The following is a 21,149-nucleotide window of genomic DNA, read 5'->3' on the forward strand; positions in this document are numbered from 1 at the left end:
ACTTTTGATCTTGCAATTCATTAAGATGAATCCCTTCATTTTGACAGCAGCCATCATTCTTTTAAACAGTGTAGGCCTGATGCCTCCCAATGCATGTTTGTGGCCTTTTCAGCGAGGCTGATAACGTCTTGAAGGAATGCAGAGGAACAGAAATGATAGGGGCAGACATATTCTGATGGGAGTTACTGGGCCAACTGGGAATGGAACCAAAGAGGTTGGAATGACAAAGGATCAGACACTGGGAGGAGCAGGAAAAAAAAAAAATCTGATTGACCTTGCTGGTTAATCCGCTTGCCACAGTGTCTCTGTGTGAGTGTTTTACCACCATTTACCAGCGCATGGCCTGTAAGCCATGCTGTGTTAAAGAAAGACGACCGGACTCCGAGACAGACGGACAGGATGGTCTCCAGGATCGCAGAGTGCCTCCATTTTAGGTAAGCAGGTCTAAGCCAAGCTGTTTGTTTGTGTTTCAAGGCTTCTGTGTACAAACCAGTGTGTGAACATTGCCAGTCTGGCTTAATGGCTGTCCCATGGATCTGACCCATGTGTTGTTTCTCATACTTTTTTTTTTGCAGTCAGTAATGTTCTCAAGGATTAAAATTATTTAATTCTTAATCCACAAAATCTTGTTTCTTAGTACAAAAATAATCATATCCAATTGAGTTTTGCAGTGCACTGTTTGCTTTTGCTGCTCTCTATGTTTTTCTATTATTTTGTAGAAATTGAAGGACTAGTTGTAGTTGGTGGTATAGCGGTCAGCAAAAATGGTTTCAAACACACATTTGTGCTCATGTTGTACAGCGTCACACCACCGAGTAGGTTTCTAGTTGTAGATGGAGGTTGCACTTCATAGACGAAGGTTTCATTTAACTGGACTGATGAAACAATTGTGCAAAAATAAAAATCAATTTTTTGCTTAATAAATTACATAAAATGTTGTTGATGAAGATGTTCAGTTTAGGAATTTATACAACGTATTCAAAGCCGGAATGCCAATTGGGCTAGTGTTTCATTTAGGGTGATGTGGCTCTCCGCCCAGGGTGCCATTTCGTTAGGGGGAAGCAGACAATTCCCAGCAGGTTCTGCGATGTGGTCAAAAACACTTTGGCATATTGAGGTTTTTAGTGGGCTGGTCATTGAATTATTCTAATATATCTTGGGTATGCCAATACAAGTGTAAACATTTTAAATTGAAGAGGAGAAAAATGTAATGCACGCTTAACCATGAGCAAATTAAAACTATTACAGTACAATGAGTGAAAGAAATTGCACAGTTAAATCCAGGCATATTCATAACCATGGCAGAATTAAAATATTTTTCATTCAAATTAAATTGATAAATACATTATTTCCAGTGAAATAATGTCTTTAAATAATTTCTTTCATTTATTGGTTGAAAGAAGCTTAAATCTGCCAGGGGTACAAATAATTTTGGGGTTCACAGCATACGTGCCTCTGGGACGCGGACTTCTCCCAGCAGGAAATAGTCAGTACTCTCTTACACCAGGAGGGGGCGGTGTTGTCTATGGAAAGTTGACCTGCTTGATTCGGCCAATCCCTGATCTGCGGTCAGCGGCGTGTAATCCAGCCCCAGTCCTGCTCCTCCGCTCCGGGAGAGGACACACCAGAGGAAACGAGACGAGGGTCCGGGCGGAGCGGAGCTTTGAGTCCGCATGAGTCGGTAACAGAGAAGTTCAGCAATGGAAAGCCTCCACAGATAGGACCTTAAACACACTCAGAAGCGGAGGCGGAGCTCATCTATAGATTATAGATCGGATGTCTGCCGTGTGTGAGACAGACGGAAGAAGAAAAAGAGGAGAAACATGAGTCGGCACCAGTCTCAGGGAGTGGTTTTAACGGGTTACCACAGCAACGCCGAGCTGCTACCGCAAACGGGACTGTGTGGTGATTCCACTTCCAGCTGTCCGCCGGTACCGAACCGGGAGTCCGACTTGCACAGGTGGGAAATGTGACCTGGTATTGTCACTTTAATTCATTTCTTCAGTGGGGAGCTGAAGCTACGTGTGCCTGTGTGTTTACGAGCAAGTGGGCAAAGGTCAGAGAGATGGCGCACTTTTTCTCACTTTGCAGCCTGAGTGGCGTGGATGTGCTGACATTGCAGGAAAGTTTAAAAATTCTCGGCATGCGAAGTGGATCCTGCAGAAAGCAGCCAGAGCAGAGCAGTGTGTAAACTCGCTAAGCTGCACCACAGGCGGGGACTTTTTATTGTAGCTCCTGGGACCACGCAGCTCCACCCTTGGGCTCGGGTTTATGTTTTTCCTTTACCTCATTTCTAATCAGCAGGTTCACCTTGACTTTGTTGCAAGTTCTAGATTATACAAAGGTGGCTAATTGAGAGCTCCCACACACACCTGCAGGTGTAAGGTTAATTATTAGATTTGTACTGTTCCTTAAGTCCATGGTCGTGTAATTTTCTACTATTTAATTGTTGTGTAGTTTGACATAATTATAGACTCATTCTTTATGGATGATTTGAGCGGTATGGTCATTTATTTCTGTCTCTGTGAAGAAAAAAACAAAAACAGATGAAAACCAACATTAGCTGAAGGAAACGTTGGTGCCCTCATATTAAAAGAAAACGGTGTAAACCAGCATTTCTGTAGTGACTAGGAATTTTAAGACTTTCATAAAAATCATTTAAACAAAAAACATTCTTTGTCATTTATCTAACTGTGGGTCTTCTTTTAGCCATGACTTATTTCAAAACGGTGCAAACTATATATTTTTGTTTTTTTCCACACTTACTCCCATGTTTTATTTATTAAGCCAACACAAAGTAGTGCATAATCGTGAAACAGTAGGCCGACTTTTGCATTTATGTTAAGACCTCATAGATCATCTATGAAAACAAAGTGTGACACTAAGCTGGTCACTGCTTTTTATGGAGTGATAAAAGTGTCAAGAAGTTCCATTTAAAGTTTACTAGGTGCCTTCTAGGGAAAAAGGCATACATGGGGGAAAGTTTGTCTTATAAAACAAACTTTGAACTTTCTGGCAAAACTCTATATGTACGTGGCTGAAAACTACACATCATCTTGACCACATGGTGTTGGCGTCATGCTGTGGGGTGTTTTTCCTTCAGCACAGACAAGAACCAGAAGAGGTTTGATAGGAAGACATATGGATGAAGCTAAATATGGGGTAATCCTGGAGGGCAACCTATTAGAGCCAGAGTTACAATGGCATTCGTTAAACCGAAGCATTTGTGTTAGAATGTCCCAGTCAAAGTTCTCACTTCATTCCATTGAAAATCCATGGCAAGGCTTTTATTGTGAAGAATTTAAAGGGAGATAAAAACTTTGCCACAGTTCCAAAACAGGATGCTTGAAATAGAGAGAATATTGCACTGCTAAGAGGAAAGAGATGACTAAGCATACTGACTATACTAAACATTTCATCACCCAAAAAGGAAGGAAAGAGTGCTGAAGTGTCTTCCTTCATAGCTGGCTGGAATATTTCTCTTCCTATTTATTCTGTAGGCCTTTTCTGTCGATTTAACTAATTCAGTGTGACCTTGAAATAAAAACGTTGTCAGTACATTTAAACTCCTCTTCACCCTCTATTAAATTAAAAAAATCACAAACTTTCAGTTCAGACTTGCTGATTCAAAATTGTGAATCAATTATTCTTGCGACGACCTTAATTTTAGGACGTTGCTCAAATAGTCACATACAATTTGAGTCCTAATTTTTTTTTTTACAATATCCTCATCTGTTCGTCCTCGTGCAAGATGTGAAGATGACGCATCAGCGGAACAATCTGTGATGCGGTAAAGATTAGAAAACCACTACCCTTTTGGTTTATGTTGATGCATCAACCACTGTGAGTGTGCGGTAGATAAAATGGAGATGCGTGTGTTCCAGATGGCTTGCTTGCCTCGCTAAAAAGAAAAGCGTCACATTACAGACTTCCTTTGTCTCACCTCGGTCAGCAGAGTGTGTGAGTCCCGTCTAGGCTGACCTGTGGGAGGCTAAGTTTGGAGGCCATTGTTCCCCTCAAGTCAGGAAACGTAAAACAAACAGACCGTAAGCTTCTGGCCTCGCACCAGCTAGACATCCTACCTACGGAGCCTTGGGTTACGTGTCTGCTCGGAGTCTTGCACGGTGTTGTCTTTGTCCTTTTAAATGGAAGGAAGTGTGGAAATTGGGCAGAGAGGTTTTGTTTTTCCTCCAGAGTTTCCAAAGTCTATTTGTCTGACTTAAAAGGGCTAATTTAAGCTCAATCAAGTATTAAGTTAGACGCATAAAATAGAGTCAAGTAAGATGATCAAGAATGGTAAACCGTCAGGGACGTTGGGAGTTTTCCGTCACACAAGGATGAATTGTGTGTTTCAGATTCATCCGATCTGAAGGGCAGATTGTATATCGAGGCATTTGGTCATCGTTGAGGCCAGTAGCTGTGTCGGCAGGGGATGAGGAATGGACAGAGACATGCTCTGTCTTCAAATGCGCCAGCTGACATCTGTTGATCTGAATGCTCATGCTAAGTTTTGAGGCCATTGTGGAAGGGGACAAGCAGTACTTATCCCCTTCATAAATTTTCTAAATTCTCCCATTATTTGCTAGTAAACTGTAGCTGTACAATCACATGGTTATTCACGAAGGCTATTTGAGAAACCCTAGACCCTGTGTCCACTGAAATGGACATAGGATGTTTCGTAACCAAAAAAAAAAAAAGCAAATTACTTTATCATTTAAATAATGCTTGACACCGATTGGTTGCTGATTAACCAACAACAATGAAGAATCATTTTAACTTTGTAGGCGAACACATCCAACAAGGCATAACTCTGAAACTAGTGACGGCGAGGAGTAAGAAGCTATCAATCAACAATCTGAATTTAGGTGTATAATAGCCTAAGGGGTTAAATGGGTTGGGGTTATTTTGTGAGTTTTAAATCTACCCAGACTTTCCAAGGTGTTGAATTTAATTTAGTTTTGCCATAAATTTATTCACTCTGTTGCTTTTTTATTATTATTTGGATTTTCCACTGGTTGGTATCAATTTCAGGTCCTCGTTCTGGTTAAGACGTCAGGGTTTGATTATATTGTGAAGTAAAACTGACTTATTGTTGGTTGTTTAGGGAAATGAAATCAAAACTGACTTTTTATGTTCTGTTTATTTGGAATAGTGTGGGTTTTATTTATTGAACTTTGGCTTGAAAGGGAACAGATTTGAATACTCAACTAAGTTATATTTTAACTTTATCAAGTTACTAAGTATGTTAATGATTAAACTTAAGAAAAAAACTTGAATTATTTTTATGTTCACTTATTTGAATAATAGTGATCCTGAAAAGTCTTAGATTTGATGTCCTGGAAATTGCAGGTTTCTTGTTATTTTTCACAATGTTGGTTAATGCAGTGTTGTTTTAAACTCTGTGCTAGCAGTTAGAAGTGTTAGCATTAATAACTTGATTCCCTTTGAGAATGCAGACCCTTTCCTTAAGTCAGATTTGAAATAGATGGCCACATTTTAGGGTTAGGATAGGGCTCCGCTTGTACAGAAACTGGAAGTTCATAAACAGACCAACTTTAATAAGTTCAACCTTCCTGTTAGCTACTGTTTAAAAGTAGCACCCTGAATGAACATATCTGTAAATTCACCAACAAGATTCTCAGGGCATTTGTAGAGGCTCATAGCATCACAGGCTGTACCTAACAGTAGACATGATGTGTCTTTTCACAGGCTAGATCTTTATTTTTGCTTCCAAAAATTAAATCTTAGTGACGTCTGATCAAATCACATGGTCACAGCTACCTTGTAAACTGCTTATAATGGTTTTCATAGAGACGTATAATTGTTGTCATAATTTTTAAGCCCCTCCCTAGTACAGAAAAACGGCAAACTTTGAGTTTTCGTTCCTCGGTAACAACTTTCACAGGAGTGTTTTTATCGCTAAATGTTAGCGCTTTGCTATGGTTAAGCCCAATATTATTCACACCCCTTTCAGATTTAGGTTTCGACTTGATTGTGAAGGAAAGTCTATGGAAGGAGTTAAAGATTAAGGCGATGGCAACATCAGACGATATTTGTTCATCTCAAGTGACAAGTCAAAACTTTTAATATTTTTTCTCGCAGTGACATAAAATCAAAGTAAGAAACTTAATCTACATTTGTCGGTTTAAGCGTCAAAGAAAACTGAAAAATAGTGATCAGTAACAGAAAAGCCAGGTGGAAAAACCTCTTCACCCAAGAACTCACGCAAACTGATAATTGACATTGAACAGCCTGGGCGAGGCGTTTCCTCAGATCCCAACTTATGTTCATCTCGCCAGTGTTGAAATTATTGTTTGCTAGATGAAAGGGTTTCCTCTCTGCTCCCCCCTCGCTCACACACCCTGACACTGCGACTTGCTTACACCCTCCATCTAGCTGATCAAAGGCGTGTGGATGGAGAAGGTGCAAAGTTTAGAGCAACTGCACATCCAGCTGCAGCTCCGTTGTCCTTTTTAGGTAATCTCTTCTTGGAAGTGTCAAACTGTAACCATAATGTGATCACAATAAACCTTTAAACTTATAAAAAATTGCACCCAGTGTATCGATAACCTTATTTCTAGAAGGAAGACTTGCATGCATTCTAGCTTTCATTTTCTCATAGATTGCCAAGTTACAATCATTAAACATTTGAAACTCTTGGGTTTAACACGGTTTAAATTCATATTTTCTATCCAACAGGGGGAAACTTAAATGGTCATTGAGGTAGGAAAGACTTGTCCAATCAGAATGCTTGGATGGTCTGTATTGAATCGGACGTTTTGCTTGTTTTTATTTTTGTCAGCCTTGGGTTTGTTTTTGACTAACCATGCTCGTACCTCTGCTATCCTCTTATGATAGTCTTTTACGCTGAAAGCTAACAAAAACATTTAAAATGATGCATAGTCTTTAATTTTATACTGAAGAGCAAGATGATGTCCTCTCCTGCTTTAAATAAAATGACTTCCTCACGGTTTGTACTTTTCTGGTGCTTCATCTTCTGACTCTGCATATTCTGTCGCGTGGAAATGCTTCAGATGGTGGAACAGATTTGGTGCATTCCCGCCTCTAGCTGGCATGACTCTCCGGCACGCTGAAGCCTGACGTTGATCAGATCTCAGATAGCCGACCCACTTCCATATAATCAAATGAATCTTCCCTCTCTTATCAACTATTTCGTCGGCCGACTCTTCGCTTGTGGAAGCTTGTTCAAACACATTTGTATTACAGTCATGGACACTTTGTCAATGACTGTAATGAAATCTACTATCATCTCATTTGATTTGCAGTAGCGTCACTTAGTTCAGATAAAGACAAACTATAGGATTGAAATAACTTTCTGTTCATAGCATAATATATATATTTTTAATTTTATTCCAAGAAAGTTTATTGTTTTGATGTTTTGCAATCTACTCCCTTCTTTGCAGCTTGTAAAAAAAAAAAAAAAAAAACCTGCTACGCACTTTCTATCTCTTTTTTCCACTATTGTTACTTATTTTTGGAACATTATTGCTATTTATCACATGCTGGCTCGAGCTACAGTTGATACACTTTAAGATCTGTTGCACAATAAAACGCATGCTTTATGCAGTCCGGGAAGAGGCAGAGTTGGTGAATCATTCTTGCTCATTATTTCCTGACTTTATTCTGCCCTTTTATGCCATCCAATGAAACGTTGTAACTTCCAAGAGACTCGTCTAAATCTCTGCCAGTAAGAGTTTTTTCAATCCCGGCTCGTCAACAACAGAAAAGTTGTAGAAATCAAACTGCAGACTCTGAGGTGAACAGCCGAGGAGTCTCTTGATCCGTTAGCTTAGTTACTTTGTTCTACTCTTTTGAAAGCTTGCACATGTGATGGCCAAATTAATGAATGAGAAACTAACACGGCCTGACGTGTCAGTTTGCAAGCTGGATTTATAATTTAAACACAGTACCTTTAAAGCCTGGTGAATGTAAACGATTAACTCGCGTCCGAGTGAGCTGGCGTGTGTCGATTAGATTTAAACCAAATATTCTGCAGTAAACCAGCAAAACAGAAACATTTTTGCAATTCCACTCAAGTTAAAGCACTTCAGCTGGAGCCACACAGATCAGAGCGAGTTTACATAATTAGGAGCGCAGAGGAGGACACGGCTCACATAAACTCAACTAAATCTCAGCGGGTGGATGGAGATAAGAAGAGGAGGAGGAGAAAAGGAGAAATTTTTGAAATGAAGGAGCTGTGAACGGAAAGGAATGGTGATGATTCAGGGTTTAATCTGACGAGTGTCAAGAGTTTTATTGCAAGTTAAACACAGAGTTTGGTGGAAGGTCTGCTGTGGTATGTGGCCTGACTCTGAACTTTTTCAGATTAATGCTCTCTGCTGGTAATCCCAAGTTAATTAATGCAGTACATCAAGTCACAATGCTGTCCTTCTCACGCATTACCTCGACGAACTTTTATAACTCCAACAAAATGTTTCTTTCCTACATAAAACCTCTTGTGTGCAGTGTGGGCTATTTTCAAACACCGGTGCTTACAGTCCGAAATATATATATTTTTAAAAGTGAAAACCTTGCCAGTGTTTTTCCTGTAACTTGTAGTAACCCGAGTCTCACTGATTCATCCAGTTTCTGTTGCTTACGTGTCCCGGGATCTTCCTTTTAACAACTTGGATGACGAGTGTGGCTGTTTGTGATGGCGTGTTTGACTAGACGATTATATGCAAATAGATGGACACGACAGGTGAAAACCCGCGTCCGGCAGCTGTTGACGGAAATATGACAGAGGCCACGCAGAGGGTTACATGCTCTGCAACAGCTGCAACTGCAGGGCATGAACAGGGAATATAATAACAAGACAAGTTACTAAAAATCTTTGCTGCCATTGGTGACGAGATTATAAAACCAGACAGAAAAGGATTTTTTTCAAAATGTTTTAACGTTAGATTATTCTAAACACATACATTTTACATACAAAAGATGTGTACAGTTCTGTAAAAAAAAGTATTTCTCCCCTCACATATGTGCATCTTTTTTTGTCACACAACATTTTATGTCGCACAAAGATAAATTAAGAACACACAAAAAGTAGTTTTCAAATTATGATTTTATTTCAGAGGGGAAGAAAAAACTGACCCGATGTGAAAAGTTAACTTGCCTACACCTAATAACTGGCTGTTCTACCCTTGGCAGCAACAACTGTCATTACATGAAGCATTTGGGATAAATGACAGAGTGACACATCACAGTGGAGGAATTTTACCCCCATGCTCTTTGCAGAATAATTTTTATAAAGTCACATTCAATGATTTTTTTTTTTTAGCATAAACAGTCTGGTTAAGGTAAGCAGATTTAAGTTCACACTTTGACAAGGCCTTTCCCAAACTTGTTCTGCTTGTGCTTGAGGTCACAAACTAATGGCTGGCTATATGTTTTTCTACCAGATGCAAAACTGTATGGTTCCGTAAATTACAACAAGTCATCCAGGTTCAACAAATCACCTGTAAACAACCACACAGCTACCTTCATGTTTTACTATCAGTGCGATCCTTTTATCAAATGCTGAATTAGGATTATGACGGAAATAAAGGGGCACTAAATTCTCAAAAGTGATCCATTTTGGTCTTGTCAGTCCATGGAGGATTTTTACCAAAAGTTATCATAAGGGGATCTTTAACCTCCTGAGTCCTTGATACACTTTCAGAGTCATTTTTGTAGACCAGCCACTCCACTGTTAAAGTTCGCCACTCTGTGCATGGATTGCCTTAGTCCCAATATGTCAGAAATACCTTTTATAACGTCTTGCAGATGCCAGTGGCTTTGTTCTTGAGTTTCTCTGTAATGGTGCAGGAAGTGTTGCTTTTTGAGATCTTTTTCTTGATTTCTTAATATAGGCCTTGAAATAATCAGATATGAGTGTAGCTCATGAAATTTAACTCGACTTTCAACATAGTACGGTAACTCATTTATAACCTATGGAAAGGGCAATTTGTGTTCCCGACAGAAGAACAGGTTGATCCAGATAGCTTTTTTGTTTTTTGCTGTTAATAAACTAAATCATAATTTAGAGATGGCTTTTTATATTTACCTGGGTTATTTTTAACTTTTATTCAAATTAGTTTGATCTGAAATATGTAAGCATAACATTACTATTGTATTTGCATCCCTTTTTATTTTTAGCTGTGCAAACATCGTTGAGTTGTTTGCTAAATGTCGTTCTTGGGTGGTTTCACCTGGTAAGTGAAGTAACTCTGTTATTCTTAGCAGGCCACTCTGTCTCGTCTGTGCTAAGCAACATTAATGTACTCCTCAGCAAGATTTATGTGTTTATCTATAGTGAAACGAAGGTGGAGGGGCACAAGGTGTGCTATTTTTGCTCCCCGGCAGATGTTGCCGAAAATTCTACTTGTTTGTTGTTTTTTTTTTTGTGCTTTCAACCTTTGGCAAACCCACCTCTGTTTGACACACACTCACAGATTTACTGCAAGTCCAAGAAGACATTCCTGAAAGTAACAGCTCTGAGACAACACAACGCTTCTAACCAAGGAATACTTTTATGATCCGTATGTGTCTTTCATCGTGTCTAATAAACATGGTGCAAAGTACACGGCTACAAGTGAAACAAAAAATGATTTCCAGCTGGAATGTTTGCAAGAAGTTTAGCTATTTATATACGTGTTATATATTTTTTCTTCTTTTCTGTTTGTGTCTCATTAACAGTCGCAAAACAGGCCACTACAGTCTTGAGCATAACCAAAGCACACAACAACAACAACAACAAGAAGAAGATAGATATGGACCTTCGTTGGCCACCGGTGGTACAGGAGCCAGCAACACTGAATCAGGTTCAGGTTCTGCTGCTCATCCCGGGTCTCAGCCTTCCTCCAGCCCTAAGCTGGCCTCCAGTCCGAGGCACAGTCCCAACTCCAAGCCCAGACCACAGCGCACATGCCAGCGCAGCTTCTCTCAGGTAAGAAGTGAAGGAATGTAATGGGATGGCTTGTTATTTACCATTTAAACTTTTTGTAGAATATAAGCCAGTGCACGATACAGAGAAACAATATTTTTGGTGTAAAATATATACTTGAGTGAAGAAATCTTTAAGTCAGTTGTTTAAAAAAGTAAGTCGGGATGAGCACAAAGGAGAAGAATGCTTTTTACATCGAACCTACATGTTGAGGCATATCTGTGACTAATTTAGTCTACGAAAGAGAGAGCAATGACTTTGAACAGAAAACAGGAAGGCTGAACATATTACAACAAAGTTGTTCTGTTTTATCTGTTTCACCTATAAACCTGTATCTATTCTCGCTTATGCTGGATTTGGAAATGTCAATTTCATCTATCGCAAGTCATATCAACATCTCTAATGCATTTTGTGTTTAAATGTTTCACAGTCCTATATTATGTACTTTGGGGCAGCTATGCCATGGTTCAGCTCATAAAGCTATGATTTCGCACTCCTGTTCAATAGGGGGCGACTGGGAGCTGTTTTGTCAACTGTGTGACCAACAAAGTGATTTCTCTTCTTGCTTTTGACACGTTTGTGTCCGTGTTCTCAATTGTGCAAATGTTTTTCAGCATTTTTCTCAGTGGGTCTTCCAGAAGCAATCATACTTGCTTGCAGTTTAACTTGCTCCGTTATTTGTTTCCTGTTTGCTCAAAGCAACTTTTTGAATGGGAGTTTATTTTTGGGCAGCTCATTAGCCAGCCATTTTTAAATATCCAAAGCGATAAATGGCTCAATTAAAAATGAAATTTTTGCGTTATTATGAGTGTGATTAAATTTAGGGGGGGATTACGTAAAAAGATATTTTTGTTTTAATGATGGGAACTCTGGCAGAAACTGCCTGAGGCTTGTTCTGACAGGCTGTGGTTGTTTTTTTTTTTTTTTGTTTTGTTTTTCCTTTCTACCGTTAACTTGTTGCGTCAGGTCCTGGAGGGCTTTTCGTGTGTGAAAATATCAAGGAAGACAACCTCAGCCGAGGACGGAAACGAGAACGACGTCTCGAAGCTGTAAATGTTCACATCCCTGACTCTGAGTGTTTGCGCTTCCCGCAGGACTCCCTGGATGAGCTGGAGATGGACGACTACTGGAAGGAGATTGAGAACATCAAGAGTTCAGGGGAAGGACATGGGAGGGCTGGAGGAGAAGGAGAAACTCAAGAGGAGGAGCAGCAGAAAGCTCCTGAAGGTGGGATATTCTGTTTCTATTGACGGGATGTAAATAAAACGTTATTTTCCTACATGTTCAGGAATATGCAGATATTTTTCTACTGGTAGTTGGGGCATGTGTTTTTAGTTTTAGTTTTTCTGTCATGATCTGAATATTAGAGATGCAACTTGGAAAAATGCCCTTTATCCGCCTTAGGAAACATGGTGGCAGTAAGCTTGTTTGACATTTTGTATTTCTTTTAGCGAAACTTTGTTGCTGAATCAGAACTTGCTGTCAAAACTGATGCATATGATGCATCAAAATGACTGTTGCTTTTTAGTGTTTACAATTTTTGTCCTTGAGTTATAATTTTGTTTCATTGGAGACATTTACTGAAACATGCTTTAAAGCTGAGGGCTAAGTGAAAGTCAGCTGTGACGTATGCAGACTGTTTTTGTGCCATTGCTCATTAGGAATTCAATATTTGTCTGTCTTTTTCCTGTTATATTCAACCTGCTAGTCCGTTGTTCTCGGGAAGCTTTTTCCTGTATGATTTCTTTGTTCACTTATCTTTGTTATTAATCTTTTCCATGTAATATAATTAGACTGTTTTCTAAAAGAACAAACTATGCCCATTTTAGTAGATTTTATGTAAAGAATATTTTTTATAGGTTGGAAAAAGAAGACTAAGTGTAGAAAATTAATCCTTCTATTTTATAACCTTTCCCATTTTCTTTCCTTCCTTCTTCGTCCTTTTGGTCCGAAACCATTTCAAAATGACTTTTTCTCCTCCTTTAGAAGGAGAGCATGAGGAGGCGTGGCTTACAGAGGCGGGGCTAGTACGACTGGTTGACGATTCCTTGGGAGCCGAGGACCATGTGAGCAGATAAACAACCCGTACAGATTCACAGATCGTTGAGAATCCGGACAATGCACGAGCAAATGTCTTCCTCTATTTTTGGTTCCTATTGGTTGACAGGAAGAAGACAGCGCCGTGTTCCTGTCCACCCTCACCAGAACGCAGGCCGCCGCTGTGCAGCTTCGCGTGTCGTCTTATCAGCAGACGCTGCTCCGGCGACGCAACCGCCAACACTTGCCTGATGTTCGGGATATATTCAGACCCCCTGAAAAGGTGATGAGATGAACCTCACATCAGCATGAAAAACACGCTAGAAACCTTAAAATAAAAAGTTTTAAAAAAGTCACATTTTTTTTAATTTAGTATGTTAATTTGTTCTTTTTGTAGACATTTTTCAATTTTCAGATTTTTGTTGTTTTGTTTTAGCTTTGTAATTTCGTAATACAGAAAAAGTGTATGGATTCGGCTCAAATATACACGTACATACAAGCGGTGCAAAAGAGAAGCGGCAAAAACAAATGAGATGGATTAGCAGTTCTTGCCAACAACAGATGGCATCATTCAGGACCTGCATGAGTTGCATTTAATTTCCTTTTAGAATAAATAAAGCAGTTTTGAATTGGGTATATGTAGTATGTTGCTCTGTGTTATATAATGTGTTGCGCTGCACTGTCTCACCGTTACAGAATGAAGAGCCTCCAAAACTGGAAGAGGGAAGTGACAAAGATGCAACTACTGCTGGTATGAGCAGCTCAATCCTTTTAGAATAAAACCCATTCAGGATTCTTCAGTATGGATTTTATGAAGCCGGGCCCAAATAAATGTCTTCCTTGGAACTGAGATTTAATCTCGGTGCAAAAGGAACAAAATCCTTAGGATTCTGTTTAATGTAATCACATATAACAGGAATTGAGGCAGGACAGTAGCAGAAGTCTGTGCTGAATTTTAGAGGAAGTTCCATCAATAACTGATGCATCAAAGGAAATGTTTAGGGAAGCTGATTGGACTCGGATCAAAATACTGATTTACGTTTGAAAAACAGGACACGAATACAGGTGAGCGTAGCATTTCTGTAAATGGTTGGAAGCTATGCGACTCCTTGTAAATGTGGGTTAATTTTCTATCACAGTAGTTGGAAGTCAACAGACCCCTCTAACTTCCTTTTTGTCGTCTGCAATGACTAATACGCAGGGAGATAAAACGACACTTGAGCATTTTTTTCTCCCTGCCTCGTGGTTTCAGATCATCAGCACAAAAACATTCAAACCGAGCCACCTGTTGGGCATATTATTTTATTTCTTCGTACTTTTCTGCAGAAACTGAGACGGAACTGAATGTGGAAGTGGCGTTTTCGGAGCAGGCACTCTCTTACCGGGACAATAATCAGAGGTTGAAGGTCAACAACAGCCTCAACTCCTCTGATGACAAACTTCCAGTGAGTCATAAAATTGTACACAATGGCTTTGGCGTATCTACAGGTATACTTATGCTTTCAGCATGTCAGCGTTTGTTTAAAAGCCTGAACTTTGAATGTATACATACCACATTAAGCGCCCACGTAAATTGATCATGTTTTTTATTCTGTAGTTGTTAATCATTAACAGTAATTACGTTGTGTGTGTGTTTTTTTTTAGAGATGACGTTAGAATAAATAAAAACGTATCTCTGCTTTACGTCATGTTGATTACCAGCAGAGAGAGAGCCAGGTTGTCTGTGTTATTCTGAGCCCTCACTGACTGTAGTGACATCTGGTGGTTGATGTTTGTATTGCAATTAAACTCATTCATGAAGACAATGTTGTTGAGACTTTGTGACAGGTTTAAATGCAGTCAGTATTATTATTATTTTTAGATTTTTCTATCAGCCACTGAAAACTCTGTGCCCTAATCTTATTGCTTTTGTTTTGGTTCAGAACTTTAAGCTCCTTCGGGATAAAACGGGTCAGACCAGAGTGGGAGATCTTTCTCCTTTGGATATGAAAAAGGTAAAAACCCTGTAACAGGTTGATCTATGGACACACAATTAAAGATCAGGGTTTTTTTAGATGTCAGACTGATATAGTTTTGTGTGTATGTTTTTTTTGTTTTTATCACAATCTTTCAGGCGCGCAGACTTGTTCTGGTAGAGATGACTGCTCTGTTTGACACAGCTGGAATAGATGTCAAGGCCAATAAACCTGGCAGAGTGAAAAGCAAAGGTATTGTTGCCCAAAACGAAAAAAATAAAAAGCACCGTGTGTTCCTGGAAATTTCTCATTTCTCAACAGCAAAGTTTTGTATATTAGGATTCTATGTGCGAGTAATTGTAAAGTGGACAGAAAACAGTACACATTGTTGTTTTAAAGAAAAAAAATGTCTTTGTATTTTACCTAATGAGTCGATCAATACTTTGTAGATCTCCTTTTACTATTGCTATTCTTGCTGTGCTAAATGGCTAGTGTCAAACCCCATTAAAGTATATAGATTTTTGCAATTCTAACATAAGAAAATATGGGGGTTTCAAGGGTTGTGAAAACTTTTGTAAGGTCCTGTAGTGTGTATTAATGTGTTTAAACACATTTTGTTCACACTCTCTGTGTGTGTGTGTGTGTGTGTGTGTGTGTGCGTGTGTGCGTGTGTGTGTGTGTGTGTGTGCGCGCGTGTGTAGAAAGTGGCCTTTTTGGTGTTCCTCTGATAACTCTTTTGGATCAAGACCACCGGCGGGATCCTGGGACCAAAGTGCCACTTATTCTGCAGAGGGTGAGCATCCTGTCATTCATTCATTCATTCACTCACTTAGACCCATTCAAAGGTTACGATATGGATGAAGGAAAATGTTAATTACACTCATTTTAATGTAAAGTTTTAAATCTTTTTAAATTTTCTTTAGGATTAATAAGTTATTTTTGAGCTGAATTGAATTGAAACCACAATACAATTGCACTCTAATGTGTATTGTAGCTTTCATTGCTTTCACTGTTTGATATAAAACTTTTTTTTTTATTTTTTACTTCTTTACTCTTGTGGATGTTCTGTAATGTCATTCATCTATTTTCAGCTCATTAGTCATGTAGAGGAGGAAGGGTTAGACACTGAAGGTTTGCTACGTATCCCTGGAGCAGCCACTAGAGTCAAGGTATTTTCTTGCATGGACGCTCTATAAATTTCTAGATTAGTTTACACTAGATTTCAGCCGAATTCACATCGCCTGCTGGTGTGTCTTCACCCAAATTCAGTCACTGTGCCAGGAGCTCGAGTCGTCTTTCTACGACAGGACGTTTCAGTGGAAGCAGGTGAAGCAGCACGATGCGGCGAGCCTGTTGAAGCTGTTCATCAGGGAGCTGCCTCATCCGCTGCTCACTGTGGAGTACCTCAACGCTTTTATTGCAGTCAACAGTATGTATCAGGCCTGTTTTCGTGATTTACGTGACACGGTGTGAGGTCTGACCGCGCTGTTGTACTTTGTGTTGTGAAAGAGCTTCCCACAAAGAAGCAGCAGCTTCAGGCCTTGAACCTGCTGGTGCTTTTGTTGCCTGAGGCCAATCGGGATACTTTGAAGGTAAGTTTATTTGTACAGCACTATATATGCACTTTGGAACTCAAATCGCTATACAGAAAAAACTGAGATAAAGAGATTTGCATTGATAACAATGCAACAGTACAAGCAACATTTATAAAGGGGGAAAAAAGCATGTTTAAAACAAACAAGTAATTAGGGGATTCTACTGTAGATTCTAGAACACATAAAAACAACTATTTATTCTGAAAATTACTGTAAAATTGACAGATTTAGTAATAATTTAGTAAGGGAGCCTTGAGGAACACCGACATGGGATTTTTCATACCAATATATATAATTACCAGATGACACAAGGTATTCCCATACTGAAGTATTTGCAATTTACAATATTTCAAATGCCATACAGCTAATTAATCTTGATAAACCTATACTTCTGGAGGTACAGGAGACATAATCAACCTATCAGAGGTGAAGGTTTATACTCCATGTCTTAGTCTATGAAGCTAGTCACACACTCCCCTTTAAATTAACATCGCACATGTGTCTTTCTTCAACAAGAGGACTTTTTTTAAAATTTTTTAAATAAATTTCCTTTTGCAGGCACTGGTGGAATTTTTCCAGCGTGTCATCAATCATCAGGTCAAAAACAAGATGACTCTGAACAACGTCTCTGTTGTCATGGCACCCAATATCTTCATGTTCAAAGGCTTTCGATCCAAGGTGACGGAGCAACAGGAGTTCTCCATGGCAACCAGCACAGCCAATATCGTCCGGCTGCTCATAAGATACCAAAATCTCCTTTGGACGGTAACTGAAGATGTTAAACATGACTCTAATCAGCATTGGAGGTTAATGTGTCCTGATTACTCCTAAAAACAGCATCTTTTAAAAGACAATTATATCTTTCTATTACCATCTACTTCAGATCCCAAAGTTCATTTTGACTCAGGTCAGGCAACAGAATATGGAAAGCCAGCGAAAACTATACAAGGACAGAGCTGTACGGAAGCTGCTGAAGAAGATAACCACCGACAGACCAATTGATAAAGCTATCCCAGAGGTAGGAGAGGATTTCTGGAATAAGCTGCTTTTAGTAATCCATTTACTAGATATTTAGCAATATCTAGTAAGTGGTCACCTTGCGTAATTGTCATTTTTGAAGCTTGTTTCTAAGTTGAAACGGAACAAATTTGGCATTTTGAAAGCAGAAAGTGGAACATTTTGATAAGTTTCAATAATGGCTTATAACGCTGACAACAAACGCACACAAAAAAAAAGTGTGGTCATTATATTAAGCGAGATAAAAATTATGGTAAATTAATAATGCTGGAATATTTAAAGTTTTATGGGGCTCACACACAATACAGCCAAGTTCAAAATAAGAATCCCGACAGTTGATACCTGCTGGTTACCTTCTGCAGGTCCAATACTTCGTCTGATGAGGAACAGTGACATCTAGTGGTGATGTTGTAGAATTTCACTGAAGCTTTGAGGCAAAGTTTCGAATCGTCAATCATTTCCAGAGCACTGCGAGCCTTTGCTCCACCTTTTTCAGCCAGTTAACACATCCGATTCACAGTCTTGTTTTTATCTCCAATATGACATGATATCTGACTGGCAGAGAGTAATTACACAGCTTGCGCTTCGTCTTTTCGTGCAATACTGAGAAGTGGCTGGCCTTGAAACAGATTTGTAACAGTAACAGCTGTTTGGAGAGTGTAACAATTTATTAAACGGAGAAGTAATTTATTTCTAAGCTCTCCTTTCAGAGACGGATGTTTTGGATTATAACCTTGAATTTATGTGTGAAGTCAAATGTATGGTTTTGAACCCCTAACTCTCCACATCTGTGTTTTTCTCCAGGAGAATACTCAGGGATTTATTCGAGTTCAAGCACCACAGTTCAGTAAAATATCCATGGCGATTCAACTTACAGAAGATTTGCAAGCTTCTGATGTACTAACTCGCTTCCTAAGCCAAGACAGGTAACGTCTACACCTACGCTCAATTCGCTTTGCTCCAATAAAACGTAGACTACTGGCCTGTAACTCTCTGCTTTTTCACCTTTGTTTCCAGCTCAGTGTTGGTGAAAAAAGAAGATTTGTGTCTCTATGAGATTGGTGGAAACATCAGTAAGTTCAACTCCCAGCGCTATATAACTGAACTGTTTAAATTTTCATTCGCTTATCTTTTATACATGAAAGTTACAGTGACTGCAGCTCCTGATAATCCATCTGTTAATTATTTCTCTCTGTCTCCCCTTCCTCTAAAGAGGAGAGATGCTTAGACGGGGAAACATACATGAAAGATCTTTCCCAGCTGAATCCTGCAGCAGAGTGGGTCATCAAAGCAGTACAGCGATGAATTCTGGCCCGCGACGTTGTCTTGCGGGGTCCTGGCCTACTTTTAAATTTCCCCTCTGAGACAACGCTGCAGCTGGTTCTCTGGAGTTTCTGGGGAATCCGGATGCAATGGGGGGGAGAGAATTCTTCATCTGTAGCGAAGCACTATTTGATTCCGGAAACCATAAGAGAGTGCAGGCGTTTCAGTTGCAGTTTATCGTGTGGGGAAACATTTTACAGAAAAAACTGTTGTTTTTTTTTTTGTTGTTGTTTTTTTTGCAATGTAATGATTCCCAGGGAGATTTTTTATAAAGAATCGTCTACATTTTTACCAGAGCTGCCTTTCCAAAGCTACAATGTATTTTACTAGGACTTGAAGTGATAAACCAGCAAAAAGTTGTGCATGATTGTGAAGTGGAAAGAAAATCAGATGTTTCATCTTGATTAAAAATATCTAAAACAAATTAAAAGTCGAATTGTACAGCTATATTTATTTCAGTTTGCACTCGTGCCATACTTTTTCTGTTTCGGGAAGGGAGTTGGATCCATTACGGACTGCTGAAAATTGGGGATAATGTTTTATAACCGTTCTTCCCCACAGCGTTGTACCTGACCCTTGGTCTGCAAAATGCTGTTTGCTCCATAATGTTTCACAGAACAGATGGTTACTCTGGGTTTATTTAAGGGTATCAGAGTAAAGGGGACTAAATATAACTGCATTTTGTCATTTGCAAAACATGGATCCGTTTTCTTTCGCTTCACAATAACATTTCACTTTGTGTTGGTCTATCACGTGAGATTCTTGTAAAATACATTTAGGTCTGTGGTTGTAATGTTATTAAAGCATAAATAACTTTAAGGGGTGTGTATACTTTAGCAAGGGCACTAAACAGAAACCACTTTTTGAAAGACTTTTTTCCACTGGTGGAGAAATTCTTCCTATTTCCATACTGTGATTTATCGGTTGGCTTTAAGGTTTTTTGCTTTAATTAGATGTAAAACATGGTGCCGTGCAATAATGTGATAATTAGTCGAATCCACATCCATCAGATAAATTATTTTAGGCTTTTGGTTAAGTAGAGAATATTGTACTTATTTTTTCTTTACCCATTCTATTAAAGTTCATGACCACTTCATTGAATCTTGTATGATAGCATTTGTCCAGGAAGGTTTCTAAAGGGAATTATGTATTTTAGGAGGTCTAACCCTGAGCAAGGTGAAAAAGCTACACTTTTTTGTTGTTTTTCTTTGTTTTTGTTTTTTTAGGTATTCTTAAAATGATCAAAAGGATTCAATATCATGTCTTAGATTTTCAGAGGCATGCAGTGAAGACATACGAGTAAAGATGTGTACGAAGAAACCTTTTTAATTTGTGAGTGTTTCAACGTGTTAATATGATTCAATCAATAAAACTGCACAGATATTAAGAAACAACTTATTTTTAAAGTGGGCTTATGCAGTGATACATTTGCACATAATTGATTTTGAGCCTTTTTGCCTTACCACTAATGTCAGGTTCTGTGTACTTGCAAACCTTTTTATCTGGGAAAAGAAAATATAAATTTTATCTTTTTTTTGCACATATTGTGCTTTTAGTAGCAGCTTTATCTAACAGTTTCTAACATTGTCACATAATATCTGTAATATCCGCACTGCAATGTCTAACTTCCCAAACGGTTCACTTCTACAAAATCATGGAGAGTTAAAAATGTGATGACCTTTTTCGATTTGTCTGTAAAGTTTACACTGTCACTTTCTGTAATGTATGATGTTTTGGTGATTTGTTTTCTAAAAATGTATTAGCTGCCTTTTAAATTACCACCATGACTGCCTGTAAATAAACTTGAAGTAATTCATTACCACAACTTCTGCTAGGATTATTTGCGCTCGCATTTTCAAAGTTCAATAAGTATTAATATCTGATCAAGGCAACTTAAGGAACTCTGTTTCAGATCTTCATCAAGAAGTGGTTATTTATTCATTAGTTTTATTTCATTCAAAACTTGGATCGGAAATTTTAAAAAAAAATCTATTTTGGTTGTTTCATGTAAATAAAACATGACATCAATTGGATTCTCTCCCAATGGCAGCTGGAAATTCAAGTTTATTTTTAAAGATGGTACATTGTATATCGATGACTTGTAAATATGTGAGATTATAGTCAGGGGGCTAATTTTCATCTCTAGTTCCATTCCAGGTTGATGAGAAATCACATAAATACAAGGATAAAGACCACAAAATAACACAACAGAATCAGAAATGTATAAATCGACCTTAAAATCCATACATATTTGCATACAATTAATATTTTTTCCTT

The 21,149-nt window shown here is 38.7% G+C and overlaps 1 protein-coding gene across 2 annotated transcripts; it reads left to right on the forward strand.

Moving 5' to 3' along the window:
- The first annotated feature begins 349 nt into the window (after window positions 1–349).
- On the forward strand, window positions 350–20,694 carry arhgap18 (Rho GTPase activating protein 18). Of its 2 annotated transcripts, none has more exons than XM_008398434.2 (18): window positions 350–434; window positions 10,699–10,948; window positions 12,040–12,172; window positions 12,932–13,011; window positions 13,113–13,265; window positions 13,679–13,733; window positions 14,309–14,427; window positions 14,905–14,976; window positions 15,096–15,189; window positions 15,639–15,730; window positions 16,029–16,106; window positions 16,207–16,366; window positions 16,447–16,529; window positions 17,091–17,297; window positions 17,416–17,550; window positions 18,354–18,475; window positions 18,567–18,622; window positions 18,763–20,694. In XM_008398434.2, the coding sequence occupies exons 1-18, from the start codon at window positions 400–402 to the stop codon at window positions 18,852–18,854; spliced, it is 2,016 nt and encodes a 671-aa protein (XP_008396656.1). In that variant the 5' UTR covers window positions 350–399; the 3' UTR covers window positions 18,855–20,694. The 2 variants fall into 2 exon arrangements, with proteins under 2 accessions (XP_008396656.1, XP_008396654.1); XM_008398432.2 differs by lacking the exon at window positions 350–434 and adding an exon at window positions 1,550–1,960.
- Window positions 20,695–21,149: the final 455 nt, after the last annotated feature.

Source organism: Poecilia reticulata, linkage group LG21 (assembly GCF_000633615.1).
Source record: "Poecilia reticulata strain Guanapo linkage group LG21, Guppy_female_1.0+MT, whole genome shotgun sequence".
NCBI classification, from domain to species: domain Eukaryota; kingdom Metazoa; phylum Chordata; class Actinopteri; order Cyprinodontiformes; family Poeciliidae; genus Poecilia; species Poecilia reticulata.

Coding starts and splice junctions, on each gene's coding strand:
- arhgap18 (XM_008398432.2), top strand. CDS start 1,824: ATGAGTCGGCACCAGTCTCAGGGAGTGGTTTTAACGGGTTACCACAGC. Junction 16,530..17,090: donor CCAATCGGGATACTTTGAAG/GTAAGTTTATTT, acceptor TTCCTTTTGCAG/GCACTGGTGGAATTTTTCCA. Junction 17,298..17,415: donor ACCAAAATCTCCTTTGGACG/GTAACTGAAGAT, acceptor CATCTACTTCAG/ATCCCAAAGTTCATTTTGAC.